Source organism: Pseudophryne corroboree, chromosome 4 (genome assembly GCF_028390025.1).
Source record: "Pseudophryne corroboree isolate aPseCor3 chromosome 4, aPseCor3.hap2, whole genome shotgun sequence".
Taxonomy (NCBI): domain Eukaryota; kingdom Metazoa; phylum Chordata; class Amphibia; order Anura; family Myobatrachidae; genus Pseudophryne; species Pseudophryne corroboree.
Window position 1 is genome coordinate 944,277,462 of NC_086447.1, and position 20,110 is coordinate 944,297,571.

Genomic DNA, 20,110 nt, shown 5'->3' on the forward strand with positions numbered 1-20,110 from the left:
ACATTGCACCACAGCCGTGTCACACGTCACTCACCCACTCCTCAGCAGAGGCCCCGGCACTCACCACCACATTGCACCACAGCCGTGTCACACGTCACACATCCACTCCTCAGCAGAGATCCCGGCACTCACCACCAGATTGCACCACAGCCGTGTCACACGCCACTCATCCACTAGTCAGCAGAGATCCTGGCACTCACCACCACATTGCACCACAGCCGTGTCACACGTCACACATCCACTCCTCAGCAGAGATTCCGGCACTCACCACCACATTGCACCACAGCCGTGTCACCCGTCACTCATCCACTCCTCAGCAGAGATCCCAGCACTCACCACCACAGCCATGTCACACGTCATTCATCCAGTCCTCAGCAGAGACCCCGGCACTCACCACCACATTGCACCACAGCCGTGTCACACATCACTCATCCACTCCTCAGCAGAGATCCCGGCACTCACTACCACATTGCACCACAGCCATGTCACACGTCACTCATCCACTCCTCAGCAGAGATCCCAGCACTCACCTCCACATTGCACCACAGCCGTTTCACACGTCACTCATCCACTCCTCAGCAGAGGCCCCGGCACTCACCACTACATTGCACCACAGCCGTGTCACACGCGACTCATCCACCCCTCAGCAGAAGCCCCAGCACTCACCACCACAGCCGTGTCACACGTCACTCATCCACTCCTCAGCAGAGGCCCCGGCACTCACCACCACATTGCACCACAGCCGTGTCACATGTCACTGATCCACTCCTCAGCAGAGGCCCGGCATTCACCACCACATTGCACCACAGCCGTGTCACACGCCACTCATCCACTAGTCAGCAGAGATCCTGGCACTCACCACCACATTGCACCACAGCCGTGTCACACGTCACACATCCACTCCTCAGCAGAGATCCCGGCACTCACCACCACATTGCACCACAGCCGTGTCACACGTCACTCACCCACTCCTAAGCAGAGATCCCGGCACTCACCACCACATTGCACCACAGCCGTGTCACACGTCACTCATCCACTGCTCAGCAGAGATCCCGGCACTCACCACCACATTGCACCACAGCCGTGTCACACGTCACTCACCCACTCCTCAGCAGAGATCCCGGCACTCACCACCACATTGCACCACAGCCGTGTCACACGTCACTCATCCACTCCTCAGCAGAGATCCCAGCACTCACCACCACATTGCACCACAGCCGTGTCACACGCCACTCATCCACTAGTCAGCAGAGATCCTGGCACTCACCACCACATTGCACCACAGCCTTGTCACCCGTCACTCACCCACTCCTCAGCAGAGACCCCGGCACTCACCACCACATTGCACCACAGCCGTGTCACACGTCACTCATCCACTCCTCAGCAGAGATCCCAGCACTCACCACCACATTGCACCACAGCCGTGTCACACGCCACTCATCCACTAGTCAGCAGAGATCCTGGCACTCACCACCACATTGCACCACAGCCTTGTCACCCGTCACTCATCCACTCCTCAGCAGAGATCCCGGTACTCACCACCACATTGCACCACAGCCGTGTCACCCGTCACTCATCCACTCCTCAGCAGAGATCCCAGCACTCACCACCACAGCCATGTCACACGTCATTCATCCAGTCCTCAGCAGAGACCCCGGCACTCACCACCACATTGCACCACAGCCGTGTTACACGTCACTCATCCACTCCTCAGCAGAGATCCCGGCATTCACCACCACATTGCACCATAGCCGTGTCACACACAACTCATCCACTCCTCAGCAGATATCCCGGCACTCACTACCACATTGCACCACAGCCATGTCACACGTCACTCATCCACTGCTCAGCAGAGGCCCCAGCACTCACCACCACATTGCACCACAGCCGTTTCACACGTCACTCATCCACTCCTCAGCAGAGGCCCCGGCACTCACCACCACATTGCACCACAGCCGTGTCACACACGACTCATCCACCCCTCAGCAGAAGCCCCAGCACTCACCACCACAGCCGTGTCACACGTCACTCATCCACTCCTCAGCAGAGATCCCAGCACTCACCACCACATTGCACCACAGCCGTTTCACACGTCACTCATCCACTCCTCAGCAGAGATCCCGGCACTCACCACCACATTGCACCACAACCGTATCACCCGTCCACTCCTCAGCAGAGACCCCGGCACTCACCACCACATTGCACCACAGCCGTGTCACACGTCACTCATCCACTCCTCAGCAGAGATCCCGGCACTCACCACCACAGACGTGTCACACGTCACTCATCCATTTCTCAGCAGAGATCCCGGCACTCACCACCACATTGCACCACAGCCGTATCACACGTCACTCATCCACTCCTCAGCAGAGATCCCGGTACTCACCACCACAGACGTGTCACACGTCACTCATCCACTCCTCAGCAGAGATCCCGGCACTCACCACCACAGCCGTGTCACCCGTCACTCATCCACTCCTCAGCAGAGATCCCGGCACTCACCACCACATTGCACCACAGCCATGTCACCCGTCACTCATCCACTCCTCAGCAGAGATCCCGGCATTCACCACCACATTGCACCACAGCCGTGTCACACGTGACTCATCCACTCCACAGCAGAGGCCCCGGCACTCACCACTACATTGCACCACAGCCGTGTCACACGCGACTCATCCACCCCTCAGCAGAAGCCCCGGCACTCACCACCACAGCCGTGTCACACGTCACTCATCCACTTCTCAGCAGAGGCCCCGGCACTCACCACCACATTGCACCACAGCCGTGTCACATGTCACTGATCCACTCCTCAGCAGAGGCCCGGCATTCACCACCACACTGCACCACAGCCGTGTCACACGTCACTTATCCACTCCTCAGCAGAGGCCCCGGCACTCACCACCACATTGCAACACAGCCGTGTCATCCATCACTCATCCACTCCTCAGCAGAGATCCCGGCACTCACCACCACATTGCACCACAGCCGTGTCACACGTCACTCATTCACTCCTCAGCAGAGATCCCGGAACTCACCACCACATTGCACCACAGCCGTGTCACACGTCATTCATTCACTCCTCAGCAGAGATCCCGGAACTCACCACCACATTGCACCACAACCTTCTCACACGTCACTCATCCACTCCTCAGCAGAGGCCCCGGCACTCACCACCACATTGCCCCACAGCCGTGTCACACGTCACTAATCCACTCCTCAGCTGAAGCCCCGGCACGCACCACCACATTGCACCTCAGTCGTGTCACACGTCATTTATCCACTCCTTAGCAGAGGCCCCGGCACTCACCACCACATTGCACCACAGCCGTGTCACACATCACTCATCCACTCCTCAGCAGAAATCCCGGCACTCACCACCACAGCCGTGTCACCCGTCACTCATCCACTCCTCAGCAGAGATCCCGGCACTCACCACCACATTGCACCACAGCCGTGTCACACGTCACTCATCCACTCCTCAGCAGAGGCCCCGGCACTCACTACAACATTGCACCACAGCCGCGTCACACGTCACTCATCCACTCCTCAGCAGAGATCCCGGCACTCACCACCACATTGCACCACAGCCGTGTCACACGTCACTCATCCACTCCTCAGCAGAGATCCCGGCACTCACCACAACATTGCACCACAGCCGCGTCACACGTCACTCATCCACTCCTCAGCATAGGCCCCGGCACTCACCACCACAGCCGTGTCACACGTCACTCATCCACTCCTCAGCAGAGATCCCGGCACTCACCCCCACATTGCACCACAGCCGTGTCACACGTCACTCATCAGCAGAGATCCTGGCACTCACCACCACATTGCACCACAGCCGTGTCACACGTCACTCACCCACTCCTCAGCAGAGATCCCGGCACTCACCACCACATTGCACCACAGCGGTGTCACACGTCACTCATCCACTCCTCAGCAGAGACCCCGGCACTCACACTACCACATTGCACCATAGCCGTGTCACACGTCACTCACCCACTCCTCAGCAGAGATCCCGGCACTCACCACCACATTGCACCACAGCCGTGTCACACGCCACTCATCCACTAGTCAGCAGAGATCCTGGCACTCACCACCACATTGCACCACAGCCGTGTCACACGTCACACATCCACTCCTCAGCAGAGATCCTGGCACTCACCACCACATTGCACCACAGCCGTGTCACCCGTCACTCATCCACTCCTCAGCAGAGGCCCCGGCACTCACCACCACATTGCACCACAGCCGTTTCACACGTGACTCATCCACTCCACAGCAGAGGCCCCGGCACTCACCACTACATTGCACCACAGCCGTGTCACACGCGACTCATCCACCCCTCAGCAGAAGCCCCGGCACTCACCACCACAGCCGTGTCACACGTCACTCATCCACTCCTCAGCAGAGGCCCCGGCACTCACCACCACATTGCACCACAGCCGTTTCACCCGTCAACTCCTCAGCAGAGACCCCGGCACTCACCACCACAGCCGTGTCACACGTCACTCATCCACTCCGCAGCAGAGATCCCGGCACTCACCACCACATTGCACCACAACCGTGTCACCCGTCCACTCCTCAGCAGAGACCCCGGCACTCACCACCACATTGCACCACAGCTGTGTCACACGTCACTCATCCACTCCTCAGCAGAGATCCCGGCACTCACCACCACAGACGTGTCACACGTCACTCATCCACTCCTCAGCAGAGATCCCGGCACTCACCACCACATTGCACCACAGCCATGTCACCCGTCTCTCATCCACTCCTCAGCAGAGGCCCCGGCACTCACCACTACATTGCACCACAGCCGTGTCACACGCGACTAATCCACCCCTCAGCAGAAGCCCCGGCACTCACCACTACATTGCACCACAGCCGTGTCCCACGCGACTCATCCACCCCTCAGCAGAAGCCCCGGCACTCACCACCACAGCCGTGTCACACGTCACTCATCCACTCCTCAGCAGAGGCCCCGGCACTCACCACCACATTGCACCACAGCCGTGTCACATGTCACTGATCCACTCCTCAGCAGAGGCCCCGGCATTCACCACCACACTGCACCACAGCCGTGTCACACGTCACTCATCCACTCCTCAGCAGAGGCCCCGGCACTCACCACCACATTGCAACACAGCCGTGTCATCCATCACTCATCCACTCCTCAGCAGAGATCCCGGCACTCACCACCACATTGCACCACAGCCGTGTCACACGTCACTCATTCACTCCTCAGCAGAGATCCCGGAACTCACCACCACATTGCACCACAACCGTGTCACACGTCACTCATCCACTCCTCAGCAGAGGCCCCGGCACTCACCACCACATTGCCCCACAGCCGTGTCACACGTCACTGATCCACTCCTCAGCTGAAGCCCCGGCACGCACCACCACATTGCACCTCAGTCGTGTCACACGTCATTTATCCACTCCTCAGCAGAGGCCCGGCACTCACCACCACATTGCACCACAGCCGGGTCACACGTGACTCATCCACTCCTCAGCAGAGACCCCGGCACTCACCACCACATTGCACCACAGCCGTGTCACACGTCACTCATCCACTCCTCAGCAGAGACCCCGGCACTCACCACCACATTGCACCACAGCCGTGTCAGACGTCACTCATCCACTCCTCAGCAGAGACCCCGGCACTCACCACCACATTGCACCACAGCCACGTCACTCATCCACTCCTCAGCAGAGACCCCGGCACTCACCACCACATTGCACCACAGCCGTGTCACACATCACTCATCCACTCCTCAGCAGAAATCCCGGCACTCACCACCACAGCCGTGTCACCCGTCACTCATCCACTCAGCAGAGATCCCGGCACTCACCACCACATTGCACCACAACCGTGTCACACGTCACTCATCCACTCCTCAGCAGAGGCCCCGGTACTCACTACAACATTGCACCACAGCCGCGTCACACGTCACTCATCCACTCCTCAGCAGAGATCCCGGCACTCACCACCACATTGCACCACAGCCGTGTCACCCGTCACTCATCCACTCCTCAGCAGAGATCCCGGCACTCACCACCACATTGCACCACAGCCGTGTCACACGTCACTCATCCACTCCTCAGCAGAGATCCCAGCACTCACCACCACATTGCACCACAGCCGTGTCACACGCCACTCATCCACTAGTCAGCAGAGATCCTGGCACTCACCACCACATTGCACCACAGCCGTGTCACACGTCACACATCCACTCCTCAGCAGAGATCCCGGCACTCACCACCACATTGCACCACAGCCGTGTCACACGTCACACATCCACTCCTCAGCAGAGATCCCGGCACTCACCACCACATTGCACCACAGCCGTGTCACACGTCACTCACCCACTCCTCAGCAGAGATCCCGGCACTCACCACGACATTGCACCACAGCCGTGTCACACGTCACACATCCACTCCTCAGCAGAGATCCCGGCACTCACCAGCACATTGCACCACAGCTGTGTCACCCGTCACTCATCCACTCCTCAGCAGAGATCCCGGCACTCACCACCACAGCCGTGTCACACGTCACTCATCCACTCCTCAGCAGAGATCCCAGCACTCACCACCACATTGCACCACAGCCGTGTCACACGCCACTCATCCACTAGTCAGCAGAGATCCTGGCACTCACCACCACATTGCACCACAGCCTTGTCACCCGTCACTCATCCACTCCTCAGCAGAGATCCCGGTACTCACCACCACATTGCACCACAGCCGTGTCACCCGTCACTCATCCACTCCTCAGCAGAGATCCCAGCACTCACCACCACAGCCATGTCACACGTCATTCATCCAGTCCTCAGCAGAGACCCCGGCACTCACCACCACATTGCACCACAGCCGTGTTACACGTCACTCATCCACTCCTCAGCAGAGATCCCGGCATTCACCACCACATTGCACCATAGCCGTGTCACACACCACTCATCCACTCCTCAGCAGAGGCCCCGGCACTCACCACCACATTGCACCACAGCCGTGTCACACGCGACTCATCCACCCCTCAGCAGAAGCCCCAGCACTCACCACCACAGCCGTGTCACACGTCACTCATCCACTCCTCAGCAGAGATCCCAGCACTCACCACCACATTGCACCACAGCCGTTTCACACGTCACTCATCCACTCCTCAGCAGAGATCCCGGCACTCACCACCACATTGCACCACAACCGTATCACCCGTCCACTCCTCAGCAGAGACCCCGGCACTCACCACCACATTGCACCACAGCCGTGTCACACGTCACTCATCCACTCCTCAGCAGAGATCCCGGCACTCACCACCACAGACGTGTCACACGTCACTCATCCATTTCTCAGCAGAGATCCCGGCACTCACCACCACATTGCACCACAGCCGTATCACACGTCACTCATCCACTCCTCAGCAGAGATCCCGGTACTCACCACCACAGACGTGTCACACGTCACTCATCCACTCCTCAGCAGAGATCCCGGCACTCACCACCACAGCCGTGTCACCCGTCACTCATCCACTCCTCAGCAGAGATCCCGGCATTCACCACCACATTACACCACAGCCGTGTAACACGTGACTCATCCACTCCACAGCAGAGGCCCCGGCACTCACCACTACATTGCACCACAGCCGTGTCACACGCGACTCATCCACCCCTCAGCAGAAGCCCCGGCACTCACCACCACAGCCGTGTCACACGTCACTCATCCACTCCTCAGCAGAGGCCCCGGCACTCACCACCACATTGCACCACAGCCGTGTCACATGTCACTGATCCACTCCTCAGCAGAGGCCCGGCATTCACCACCACACTGCACCACAGCCGTGTCACACGTCACTCATCCACTCCTCAGCAGATGCCCCGGCACTCACCACCACATTGCAACACAGCCGTGTCATCCATCACTCATCCACTCCTCAGCAGAGATCCCGGCACTCACCACCACATTGCACCACAGCCGTGTCACACGTCACTCATTCACTCCTCAGCAGAGATCCCGGAACTCACCACCACATTGCACCACAGCCGTGTCACACGTCACTCATTCACTCCTCAGCAGAGATCCCGGAACTCACCACCACATTGCACCACAACCTTCTCACACGTCACTCATCCACTCCTCAGCAGAGGCCCCGGCACTCACCACCACATTGCCCCACAGCCGTGTCACACGTCACTAATCCACTCCTCAGCTGAAGCCCCGGCACGCACCACCACATTGCACCTCAGTCGTGTCACACGTCATTTATCCACTCCTCAGCAGAGGCCCGGCACTCTCCAACACAGCCGTGTCACACGTGACTCATCCACTCCTCAGCAGAGACCCCGGCACTCACCACCACATTGCACCACAGCCGTGTCACACGTCATGGATCCACTCCTCAGCAGAGATCCCGGCACTCACCACCACATTGCACCACAGCCGTGTCACACGTCACTCATCCACTCCTCAGCAGAGGCCCCGGCACTCACCACCACATTGCACCACAGCCGTGTCACACATCACTCATCCACTCCTCAGCAGAAATCCCGGCACTCACCACCACAGCCGTGTCACCCGTCACTCATCCACTCCTCAGCAGAGATCCCGGCACTCACCACCACATTGCACCACAGCCGTGTCACACGTCACTCATCCACTCCTCAGCAGAGATCCCGGCACTCACCACCACATTGCACCACAGCCGTGTCACACGTCACTCATCCACTCCTCAGCAGAGGCCCCGGCACTCACTACAACATTGCACCACAGCCGCGTCACACGTCACTCATCCACTCCTCAGCAGAGATCCCGGCACTCACCACCACATTGCACCACAGCCGTGTCACACGTCACTCATCCACTCCTCAGCAGAGATCCCGGCACTCACCACAACATTGCACCACAGCCGCGTCACACGTCACTCATCCACTCCTCAGCATAGGCCCCGGCACTCACCACCACAGCCGTGTCACACGTCACTCATCCACTCCTCAGCAGAGATCCCGGCACTCACCCCACATTGCACCACAGCCGTGTCACACGTCACTCATCAGCAGAGATCCTGGCACTCACCACCACATTGCACCACAGCCGTGTCACACGTCACTCACCCACTCCTCAGCAGAGATCCCGGCACTCACCACCACATTGCACCACAGCCGTGTCACACGTCACTCATCCACTCCTCAGCAGAGACCACGGCACTCACACTACCACATTGCACCATAGCCGTGTCACACGTCACTCATCCACTCCTCAGCATAGATCCTGGCACTCACCACCACATTGCACCACAGCCGTGTCACACGTCACTCACCCACTCCTCAGCAGAGATCCCGGCACTCACCACCACATTGCACCACAGCCGTGTCACACGCCACTCATCCACTAGTCAGCAGAGATCCTGGCACTCACCACCACATTGCACCACAGCCGTGTCACACGTCACACATCCACTCCTCAGCAGAGATCCTGGCACTCACCACCACATTGCACCACAGCCGTGTCACCCGTCACTCATCCACTCCTCAGCAGAGGCCCCCGGCACTCACCACCACATTGCACCACAGCCGTTTCACACGTCACTCATCCACTCCTCAGCAGAGATCCCGGCACTCACCACCACATTGCACCACAACCGTGTCACCCGTCCACTCCTCAGCAGAGACCCCGGCACTCACCACCACATTGCACCACAGCCGTGTCACACGTCATTCATCCACTCCTCAGCAGAGATCCCAGCACTCACCACCACAGACGTGTCACACGTCACTCTTCCACTCCTCAGCAGAGATCCCGGCACTCACCACCACATTGCACCACAGCCATGTCACCCGTCACTCATCCACTCCTCAGCAGAGATCCCGGCATTCACCACCACATTGCACCACAGCCGTGTCACACGTGACTCATCCACTCCACAGCAGAGGCCCCGGCACTCACCACTACATTGCACCACAGCCGTGTCACACGCGACTCATCCACCCCTCAGCAGAAGCCCCGGCACTCACCACCACAGCCGTGTCACACGTCACTCATCCACTCCTCAGCAGAGGCCCCGGCACTCACCACCACATTGCACCACAGCCGTTTCACCCGTCAACTCCTCAGCAGAGACCCCGGCACTCACCACCACAGCCGTGTCACACGTCACTCATCCACTCCTCAGCAGAGATCCCGGCACTCACCACCACATTGCACCACAACCGTGTCACCCGTCCACTCCTCAGCAGAGACCCCGGCACTCACCACCACATTGCACCACAGCCGTGTCACACGTCACTCATCCACTCCTCAGCAGAGATCCCGGCACTCACCACCACAGACGTGTCACACGTCACTCATCCACTCCTCAGCAGAGATCCCGGCACTCACCACCACATTGCACCACAGCCATGTCACCCGTCACTCATCCACTCCTCAGCAGAGGCCCCGGCACTCACCACTACATTGCACCACAGCCGTGTCACACGCGACTAATCCACCCCTCAGCAGAAGCCCCGGCACTCACCACTACATTGCACCACAGCCGTGTCCCACGCGACTCATCCACCCCTCAGCAGAAGCCCCGGCACTCACCACCACAGCCGTGTCACACGTCACTCATCCACTCCTCAGCAGAGGCCCCGGCACTCACCACCACATTGCACCACAGCCGTGTCACATGTCACTGATCCACTCCTCAGCAGAGGCCACGGCATTCACCATCACACTGCACCACAGCCGTGTCACACGTCACTCATCCACTCCTCAGCAGAGTCCCCGGCACTCACCACCACATTGCAACACAGCCGTGTCATCCATCACTCATCCACTCCTCAGCAGAGATCCCGGCACTCACCACCACATTGCACCACAGCCGTGTCACACGTCACTCATTCACTCCTCAGCAGAGATCCCGGAACTCACCACCACATTGCACCACAACCGTGTCACACGTCACTCATCCACTCCTCAGCAGAGGCCCCGGCACTCACCACCACATTGCCCCACAGCCGTGTCACACGTCACTGATCCACTCCTCAGCTGAAGCCCCGGCACGCACCACCACTTTGCACCTCAGTCGTGTCACACGTCATTTATCCACTCCTCAGCAGAGGCCCGGCACTCACCACCACATTGCACCACAGCCGGGTTACACGTGACTCATCCACTCCTCAGCAGAGACCCCGGCACTCACCACCACATTGCACCACAGCCGTGTCACACGTCACTCATCCACTCCTCAGCAGAGACCCCGGCACTCACCACCACATTGCACCACAGCCGTGTCAGACGTCACTCATCCACTCCTCAGCAGAGACCCCGGCACTCACCACCACATTGCACCACAGCCACGTCACTCATCCACTCCTCAGCAGAGACCCCGGCACTCACCACCACATTGCACCACAGCCGTGTCACACATCACTCATCCACTCCTCAGCAGAAATCCCGGCACTCACCACCACAGCCGTGTCACCCGTCACTCATCCACTCCTCAGCAGAGATCCCGGCACTAACCACCACATTGCACCACAGCCGTGTCACACGTCACACATCCACTCCTCAGCAGAGATCCCGGCACTCACCACCACATTGCACCACAGCCGTGTCACACGTCACTCACCCACTCCTCAGCAGAGATCCCGGCACTCACCACCACATTGCACCACAGCCGTGTCACACGTCACACATCCACTCCTCAGCAGAGATCCCGGCACTCACCACCACATTGCACCACAGCCGTGTCACACGTCACTCATCCACTCCTCAGCAGAGATCCCAGCACTCACCACCACATTGCACCACAGCCGTGTCACACGCCACTCATCCACTAGTCAGCAGAGATCCTGGCACTCACCACCACATTGCACCACAGCCTTGTCACCCGTCACTCATCCACTCCTCAGCAGAGATCCCGGTACTCACCACCACATTGCACCACAGCCGTGTCACCCGTCACTCATCCACTCCTCAGCAGAGATCCCAGCACTCACCACCAGAGCCATGTCACACGTCATTCATCCAGTCCTCAGCAGAGACCCCGGCACTCACCACCACATTGCACCACAGCCGTGTTACACGTCACTCATCCACTCCTCAGCAGAGATCCCGGCATTCACCACCACATTGCACCATAGCCGTGTCACACACCACTCATCCACTCCTCAGCAGAGATCCCGGCACTCACTACCACATTGCACCACAGCCATGTCACACGTCACTCATCCACTGCTCAGCAGAGGCCCCAGCACTCACCACCACATTGCACCACAGCCGTTTCACACGTCACTCATCCACTCCTCAGCAGAGGCCCCGGCACTCACCACCACATTGCACCACAGCCGTGTCACACGCGACTCATCCACCCCTCAGCAGAAGCCCCAGCACTCACCACCACAGCCGTGTCACACGTCACTCATCCACTCCTCAGCAGAGATCCCAGCACTCACCACCACATTGCACCACAGCCGTTTCACACGTCACTCATCCACTCCTCAGCAGAGATCCCGGCACTCACCACCACATTGCACAACAACCGTATCACCCGTCCACTCCTCAGCAGAGACCCCGGCACTCACCACCACATTGCACCACAGCCGTGTCACACGTCACTCATCCACTCCTCAGCAGAGATCCCGGCACTCACCACCACATTGCACCACAGCCGTGTCACCCGTCACTCATCCACTCCTCAGCAGAGATCCCGGCACTCACCACCACATTGCACCACAGCCGTGTCACACGTCACTCATCCACTCCTCAGCAGAGATCCCAGCACTCACCACCACATTGCACCACAGCCGTGTCACACGCCACTCATCCACTAGTCAGAGATCCTGGCACTCACCACCACATTGCACCACAGCCTTGTCACCCGTCACTCATCCACTCCTCAGCAGAGATCCCGGTACTCACCACCACATTGCACCACAGCCGTGTCACCCGTCACTCATCCACTCCTCAGCAGAGATCCCAGCACTCACCACCACAGCCATGTCACACGTCATTCATCCAGTCCTCAGCAGAGACCCCGGCACTCACCACCACATTGCACCACAGCCGTGTTACACGTCACTCATCCACTCCTCAGCAGAGATCCCGGCATTCACCACCACATTGCACCATAGCCGTGTCACACACCACTCATCCACTCCTCAGCAGAGATCCCGGCACTCACTACCACATTGCACCACAGCCATGTCACACGTCACTCATCCACTGCTCAGCAGAGGCCCCAGCACTCACCACCACATTGCACCACAGCCGTTTCACACGTCACTCATCCACTCCTCAGCAGAGGCCCCGGCACTCACCACCACATTGCACCACAGCCGTGTCACACGCGACTCATCCACCCCTCAGCAGAAGCCCCAGCACTCACCACCACAGCCGTGTCACACGTCACTCATCCACTCCTCAGCAGAGATCCCAGCACTCACCACCACATTGCACCACAGCCGTTTCACACGTCACTCATCCACTCCTCAGCAGAGATCCCGGCACTCACCACCACATTGCACCACAACCGTATCACCCGTCCACTCCTCAGCAGAGACCCCGGCACTCACCACCACATTGCACCACAGCCGTGTCACACGTCACTCATCCACTCCTCAGCAGAGATCCCGGCACTCACCACCACAGACGTGTCACACGTCACTCATCCATTTCTCAGCAGAGATCCCGGCACTCACCACCACATTGCACCACAGCCGTATCACACGTCACTCATCCACTCCACAGCAGAGGCCCCGGTACTCACCACTACATTGCACCACAGCCGTGTCACACGCGACTCATCCACCCCTCAGCAGAAGCCCCGGCACTCACCACCACAGCCGTGTCACACGTCACTCATCCACTCCTCAGCAGAGGCCCCGGCACTCACCACCACATTGCTCCACAGCCGTGTCACATGTCACTGATCCACTCCTCAGCAGAGGCCCGGCATTCACCACCACACTGCACCACAGCCGTGTCACACGTCACTCATCCACTCCTCAGCAGAGGCCCCGGCACTCACCACCACATTGCAACACAGCCGTGTCATCCATCACTCATCCACTCCTCAGCAGAGATCCCGGCACTCACCACCACATTGCACCACAGCCGTGTCACACGTCACTCATTCACTCCTCAGCAGAGATCCCGGAACTCACCACCACATTGCACCACAGCCGTGTCACACGTCACTCATTCACTCCTCAGCAGAGATCCCGGAACTCACCACCACATTGCACCACAACCTTCTCACACGTCACTCATCCACTCCTCAGCAGAGGCCCCGGCACTCACCACCACATTGCCCCACAGCCGTGTCACACGTCACTAATCCACTCCTCAGCTGAAGCCCCGGCACGCACCACCACATTGCACCTCAGTCGTGTCACACGTCATTTATCCACTCCTCAGCAGAGGCCCGGCACTCTCCAACACAGCCGTGTCACACGTGACTCATCCACTCCTCAGCAGAGACCCCGGCACTCACCACCACATTGCACCACAGCCGTGTCACACGTCATGGATCCACTCCTCAGCAGAGATCCCGGCACTCACCACCACATTGCACCACAGCCGTGTCACACGTCACTCATCCACTCCTCAGCAGAGATCCCGGCACTCACCACAACATTGCACCACAGCCGCGTCACACGTCACTCATCCACTCCTCAGCATAGGCCCCGGCACTCACCACCACAGCCGTGTCACACGTCACTCATCCACTCCTCAGCAGAGATCCTGGCACTCACCACCACATTGCACCACAGCCGTGTCACACGTCACTCACCCACTCCTCAGCAGAGATCCCGGCACTCACCACCACATTGCACCACAGCCGTGTCACACGTCACTCACCCACTCCTCAGCAGAGATCCCGGCACTCACCACCACATTGCACCACAGCCGTGTCACACGTCACTCATCCACTCCTCAGCAGAGACCCCGGCACTCACACTACCACATTGCACCATAGCCGTGTCACACGTCACTCATCCACTCCTCAGCAGAGATCCTGGCACTCACCACCACATTGCACCACAGCCGTGTCACACGTCACTCACCCACTCCTCAGCAGAGATCCCGGCACTCACCACCACATTGCACCACAGCCGTGTCACACGCCACTCATCCACTAGTCAGCAGAGATCCTGGCACTCACCACCACATTGCACCACAGCCGTGTCACACGTCACACATCCACTCCTCAGCAGAGATCCTGGCACTCACCACCACATTGCACCACAGCCGTGTCACCCGTCACTCATCCACTCCTCAGCAGAGGCCCCGGCACTCACCACAACATTGCACCACAACCGTGTCACCCGTCCACTCCTCAGCAGAGACCCCGGCACTCACCACCACATTGCACCACAGCCGTGTCACACGTCACTCATCCACTCCTCAGCAGAGATCCCGGCACTCACCACCACATTGCACCACTGATTCAGTTTGATGGGGAGATCCCGGTGAGACTGCACCCATTTAGCATAGGCCGGATACATCGCTGAAAGAAAGAAGACACATTTTATACAAAGAGCCATTACTGCGACCATCCCAAGCCGCCTGGAGGCGCACAGATAGGATTTCATCCATAGGTAAGACTAAATTATCACTGGCATTACATACAATAAGCTATTATAATAAGAATTTACTTACCGATAATTCTATTTCTCGTAGTCCGTAGTGGATGCTGGGAACTCCGTAAGGACCATGGGGAATAGCGGCTCCGCAGGAGACTGGGCACATCTAAAGAAAGCTTTAGGACTATCTGGTGTGCACTGGCTCCTCCCCCTATGACCCTCCTCCAAGCCTCAGTTAGGATACTGTGCCCGGACGAGCGTACATAATAAGGAAGGATATTGAATCCCGGGTAAGACTCATACCAGCCACACCAATCACACCGTACAACCTGTGATCTGAACCCAGTTAACAGCATGATAACAGAGGAGCCTCTGGAAAGATGGCTCACAACAATAATAACCCGATTTTTGTAACAATAACTATGTACAAGTATTGCAGACAATCCGCACTTGGGATGGGCGCCCAGCATCCACTACGGACTATGAGAAATAGAATAATCGGTAAGTAAATTCTTATTTTCTCTGACGTCCTAGTGGATGCTGGGAACTCCGTAAGGACCATGGGGATTATACCAAAGCTCCCAAACGGGCGGGAGAGTGCGGATGACTCTGCAGCACCGAACGAGAGAACTCCAGGTCCTCCTCAGCCAGGGTATCAAATTTGTAGAATTTAGCAAACGTGTTCTCCCCTGACCAAGTAGCTGCTCGGCAAAGTTGTAAAGCCGAGACCCCTCGGGCAGCCGCCCAAGATGAGCCCACCTTCCTTGTGGAATGGGCTTTTACAGATTTAGGCTGTGGCAGGCCTGCCACAGAATGTGCAAGCTGACTTGTACTACAAATCCAACGAGCAATAGTCTGCTTAGAAGCAGGAGCACCCAGCTTGTTGGGTGCATACAGGATAAACAGCGAGTCAGATTTTCTGACTCCAGCCGTCCTGGAAACATATATTTTCAGGGCCCTGACTACATCCAGCAACTTGGAGTCCTCCAAGTCCCTAGTAGCCGCAGGTACCACAATAGGCTGGTTCAGGTGAAACGCTGAAACAACCTTAGGGAGAAATTGAGGACGAGTCCTCAATTCTGCCCTGTCCGTATGAAAAATTAGGTAAGGGCTTTTATAGGATAAAGCCGCCAATTCTGACACACGCCTGGCCGAAGCCAGGGCCAACAGCATTACCACTTTCCATGTGAGATATTTTAAGTTCACAGTGGTGAGTGGTTCAAACCAATGTGATTTTAGGAACCCCAAAACTACATTGAGATCCCAAGGTGCCACTGGAGGCACAAAAGGAGGCTGTATATGCAGTACCCCCTTGACAAACGTCTGAACTTCAGGAACTGAAGCTAGTTCTTTCTGGAAGAAAATCGACAGGGCCGAAATTTGAACCTTAATGGACCCTAATTTTAGGCCCATAGACAGTCCTGTTTGCAGGAAATGCAGGAAACGACCCAGTTGAAATTCCTCTGTAGGGGCCTTACTGGCCTCGCACCACGCAACATATTTACGCCAAATACGGTGATAATGTTGTGCGGTTACATCCTTCCTGGCTTTGATCAGGGTAGGGATGACTTCATCCGGAATGCCTTTTTCCTTCAGGATCCGGCGTTCAACCGCCATGCCGTCAAACGCAGTCGCGGTAAGTCTTGGAACAGACAGGGTCCCTGCTGGAGCAGGTCCCTTCTTAGAGGTAGAGGCCACGGGTCCTCTGTGAGCATCTCTTGAAGTTCCGGGTACCAAGTCCTTCTTGGCCAATCCGGAGCCACGAGTATAGTTCTTACTCCTCTCCGTCTTATAATTCTCAGTACCTTGGGTATGAGAGGCAGAGGAGGGAACACATACACTGACTGGTACACCCATGGTGTTACCAGAGCGTCCACAGCTATTGCCTGAGGGTCCCTTGACCTGGCGCAATACCTGTCTAGTGTTTTGTTGAGGCGGGACGCCATCATGTCCACCTTTGGTTTTTCCCAACGGTTCACAATCATGTGGAAGACTTCAAGATGAAGTCCCCACTCTCCCGGGTGGAGGTCGTGCCTGCTGAGGAAGTCTGCTTCCCAGTTGTCCACTCCCGGAATGAACAATGCTGACAGTGCTATCACATGATTTTCCGCCCAGCGAAGAATCCTTGCAGCTTCTGCCATTGCCCTCCTGCTTCTTGTGCCGCCCTGTCTGTTTACGTGGGCGACTGCCGTGATGTTGTCTGACTGGATCAGCACCGGCTGACCTTGAAGCAGAGGTCTTGCTAGGCTTAGAGCATTGTAGATGGCCCTTAGCTCCAGGATATTTATGTGAAGTGATGTCTCCAGGCTTGACCACAAGCCCTGGAAATTTCTTCCCTGTGTGACTGCTCCCCAGCCTCTCAGGCTGGCATCCGTGGTCACCAGGACCCAGTCCTGAATGCCGAATCTGCGGCCCTCTAGAAGATGAGCACTCTGCAACCACCACAGGAGAGACACCCTTGTCTTTGGTGACAAGATTATCCGCTGATGCATCTGAAGATGCGACCCGGACCATTTGTCTAGCAGATCCCACTGGAAGGTTCTTGCGTGGAATCTGCCGAATGGGATTGCTTCGTAGGAAGCCACCATTTTTCCCAGGACCCTTGTGCATTGATGCACTGAGACTTGGCCTGGTTTTAGGAGATTTCTGACTAGCTCGGATAACTCCCTGGCTTTCTCCTCCGGGAGAAAAACCTTTTTCTGGACTGTGTCCAGGATCATCCCTAGGAATAGAAGGCGTGTCGTCGGGATCAGCTGCGATTTTGGAATATTTAGAATCCAACCGTGCTGCCGCAACACTATCTGAGATAGTGCTACCCCGACTTCCAACTGTTCCCTGGATCTTGCCCTTATCAGGAGATCGTCCAAGTAAGGGATAACTAAAACTCCCTTCCTTCGAAGGAGTATCATCATTTCGGCCATTACCTTGGTAAAGACCCGGGGTGCCGTGGACAAGCCAAACGGCAGCGTCTGAAACTGATAGTGACAATTCTGTACCACAAACCTGAGGTACCCTTGGTGAGAAGGGTAAATTGGGACATGTAGGTAAGCATCTTTGATGTCCAGAGACACCATATAATCCCCTTCTTCCAGGTTTGCAATCACTGCTCTGAGTGACTCCATCTTGAATTTGAACCTCTGTATGTAAGTGTTCAAGGATTTTAGATTTAAAATTGGTCTCACCGAGCCGTCCGGCTTCGGTACCACAAACAGTGTGGAATAATACCCCTTTCCCTGTTGCAGGAGGGGTACCTTGATTATCACCTGCTGGGAATACAGCTTGTGAATGGCTTGCAATACTGCCTCCCTGTCTGAGGGAGACGTCGGTAAAGCAGACTTTAGGAAACGGCGAGGGGGAGACGTCTCGAATTCCAATTTGTACCCCTGAGATACCACCTGAAGGATCCAGGGGTCCACTTGCGAGTGGGCCCACTGCGCGCTGAACTTCTTGAGACGAGCCCCCACCGTGCCTGAGTCCGCTTGTAAAGCCCCAGCGTCATGCTGAGGACTTTACGGAGGCGGGAGAGGGCTTCTGTTCCTGGGAACTGGCTGTGTGCTGCAGCCTTTTTCCTCTCCCTCTGCCACGGGGCAGAAATGAGGAGCCTTTTGCCCGCTTGCCCTTATGGGGCCGAAAGGATTGCGCCTGATAATACGGCGTCTTCTTATGTTGAGAGGCTACCTGGGGTAAAAATGTGGATTTTCCAGCAGTTGCCGTGGCTACCAGGTCTGATAGACCTACCCCAAATAACTCCTCCCCCTTATAAGGCAATACTTCCATGTGCCTTTTGGAATCCGCATCACCTGACACCTGCTGCGTCCATAACCCTCTTCTGGCAGATATGGACAGCGCGCTAACTCTTGATGCCAGTCGGCAAATATCCCTCTGCGCATCACGCATATATAAAAATGCATCTTTTAAATGCTCTATAGTCAGTAATATACTGTCCCTATCTAGGGTATCAATATTTTCAGTCAGGGAATCTGACCACGCCACCCCAGCACTGCACATCCAGGCTGAGGCGATTGCCGGTCGCAGTATAACACCCGTGTGAGTGTATATACATTTTAGGATATTCTCCTGCTTTCTGTCGGCAGGTTCCTTTAGGGCGGCCGTATCAGGAGAGGGTAGTGCCACCTGTTTAGACAAGCGTGTGAGCGCTTTATCCACTCTAGGGGGTGTTTCCCAACGTGCCCTATCCTCTGGCGGGAAAGGGTATGATGCCAATAACCCTTTAGGAATTATCAGTTTTTTATCGGGGGAAACCAACGCCTCATCACACACTTCATTTAATTCCTCGGATATAGGAAAAACTACAGGCAGTTTTATTCTCACCAAACATAATACCCTTTTTAGTGGTACTTGTATTATCAGAAATATGCAAAACATTTTTCATTGCCTCAATCATGTAACGTGTGGCCCTACTGGAAGTTACATTTGTCTCATCATCGTCGACACTGGAGTCAGTATCCGTGTCTGTGTCTGCCATCTGAGGTAACGGGCGTTTTAGAGCCCCTGATGGCGTTTGAGACCCCTGGACAGGCACA

The 20,110-nt window shown here is 56.9% G+C and overlaps 1 protein-coding gene across 5 annotated transcripts in view; it reads right to left on the reverse strand.

Annotated features, from left to right (window-relative positions):
* Positions 1-20,110, reverse strand: part of EPRS1 (glutamyl-prolyl-tRNA synthetase 1) — a 362,185-nt gene that overhangs the window by 126,107 nt on the left and 215,968 nt on the right. For all 5 annotated transcript variants that reach the window (XM_063919127.1, XM_063919126.1, XM_063919129.1 and 2 more), the window contains one exon: positions 15,411-15,490. In XM_063919127.1, the coding sequence (XP_063775197.1) occupies positions 15,411-15,490 (80 nt within the window). The remainder of the gene's footprint in view (positions 1-15,410; positions 15,491-20,110) is intronic.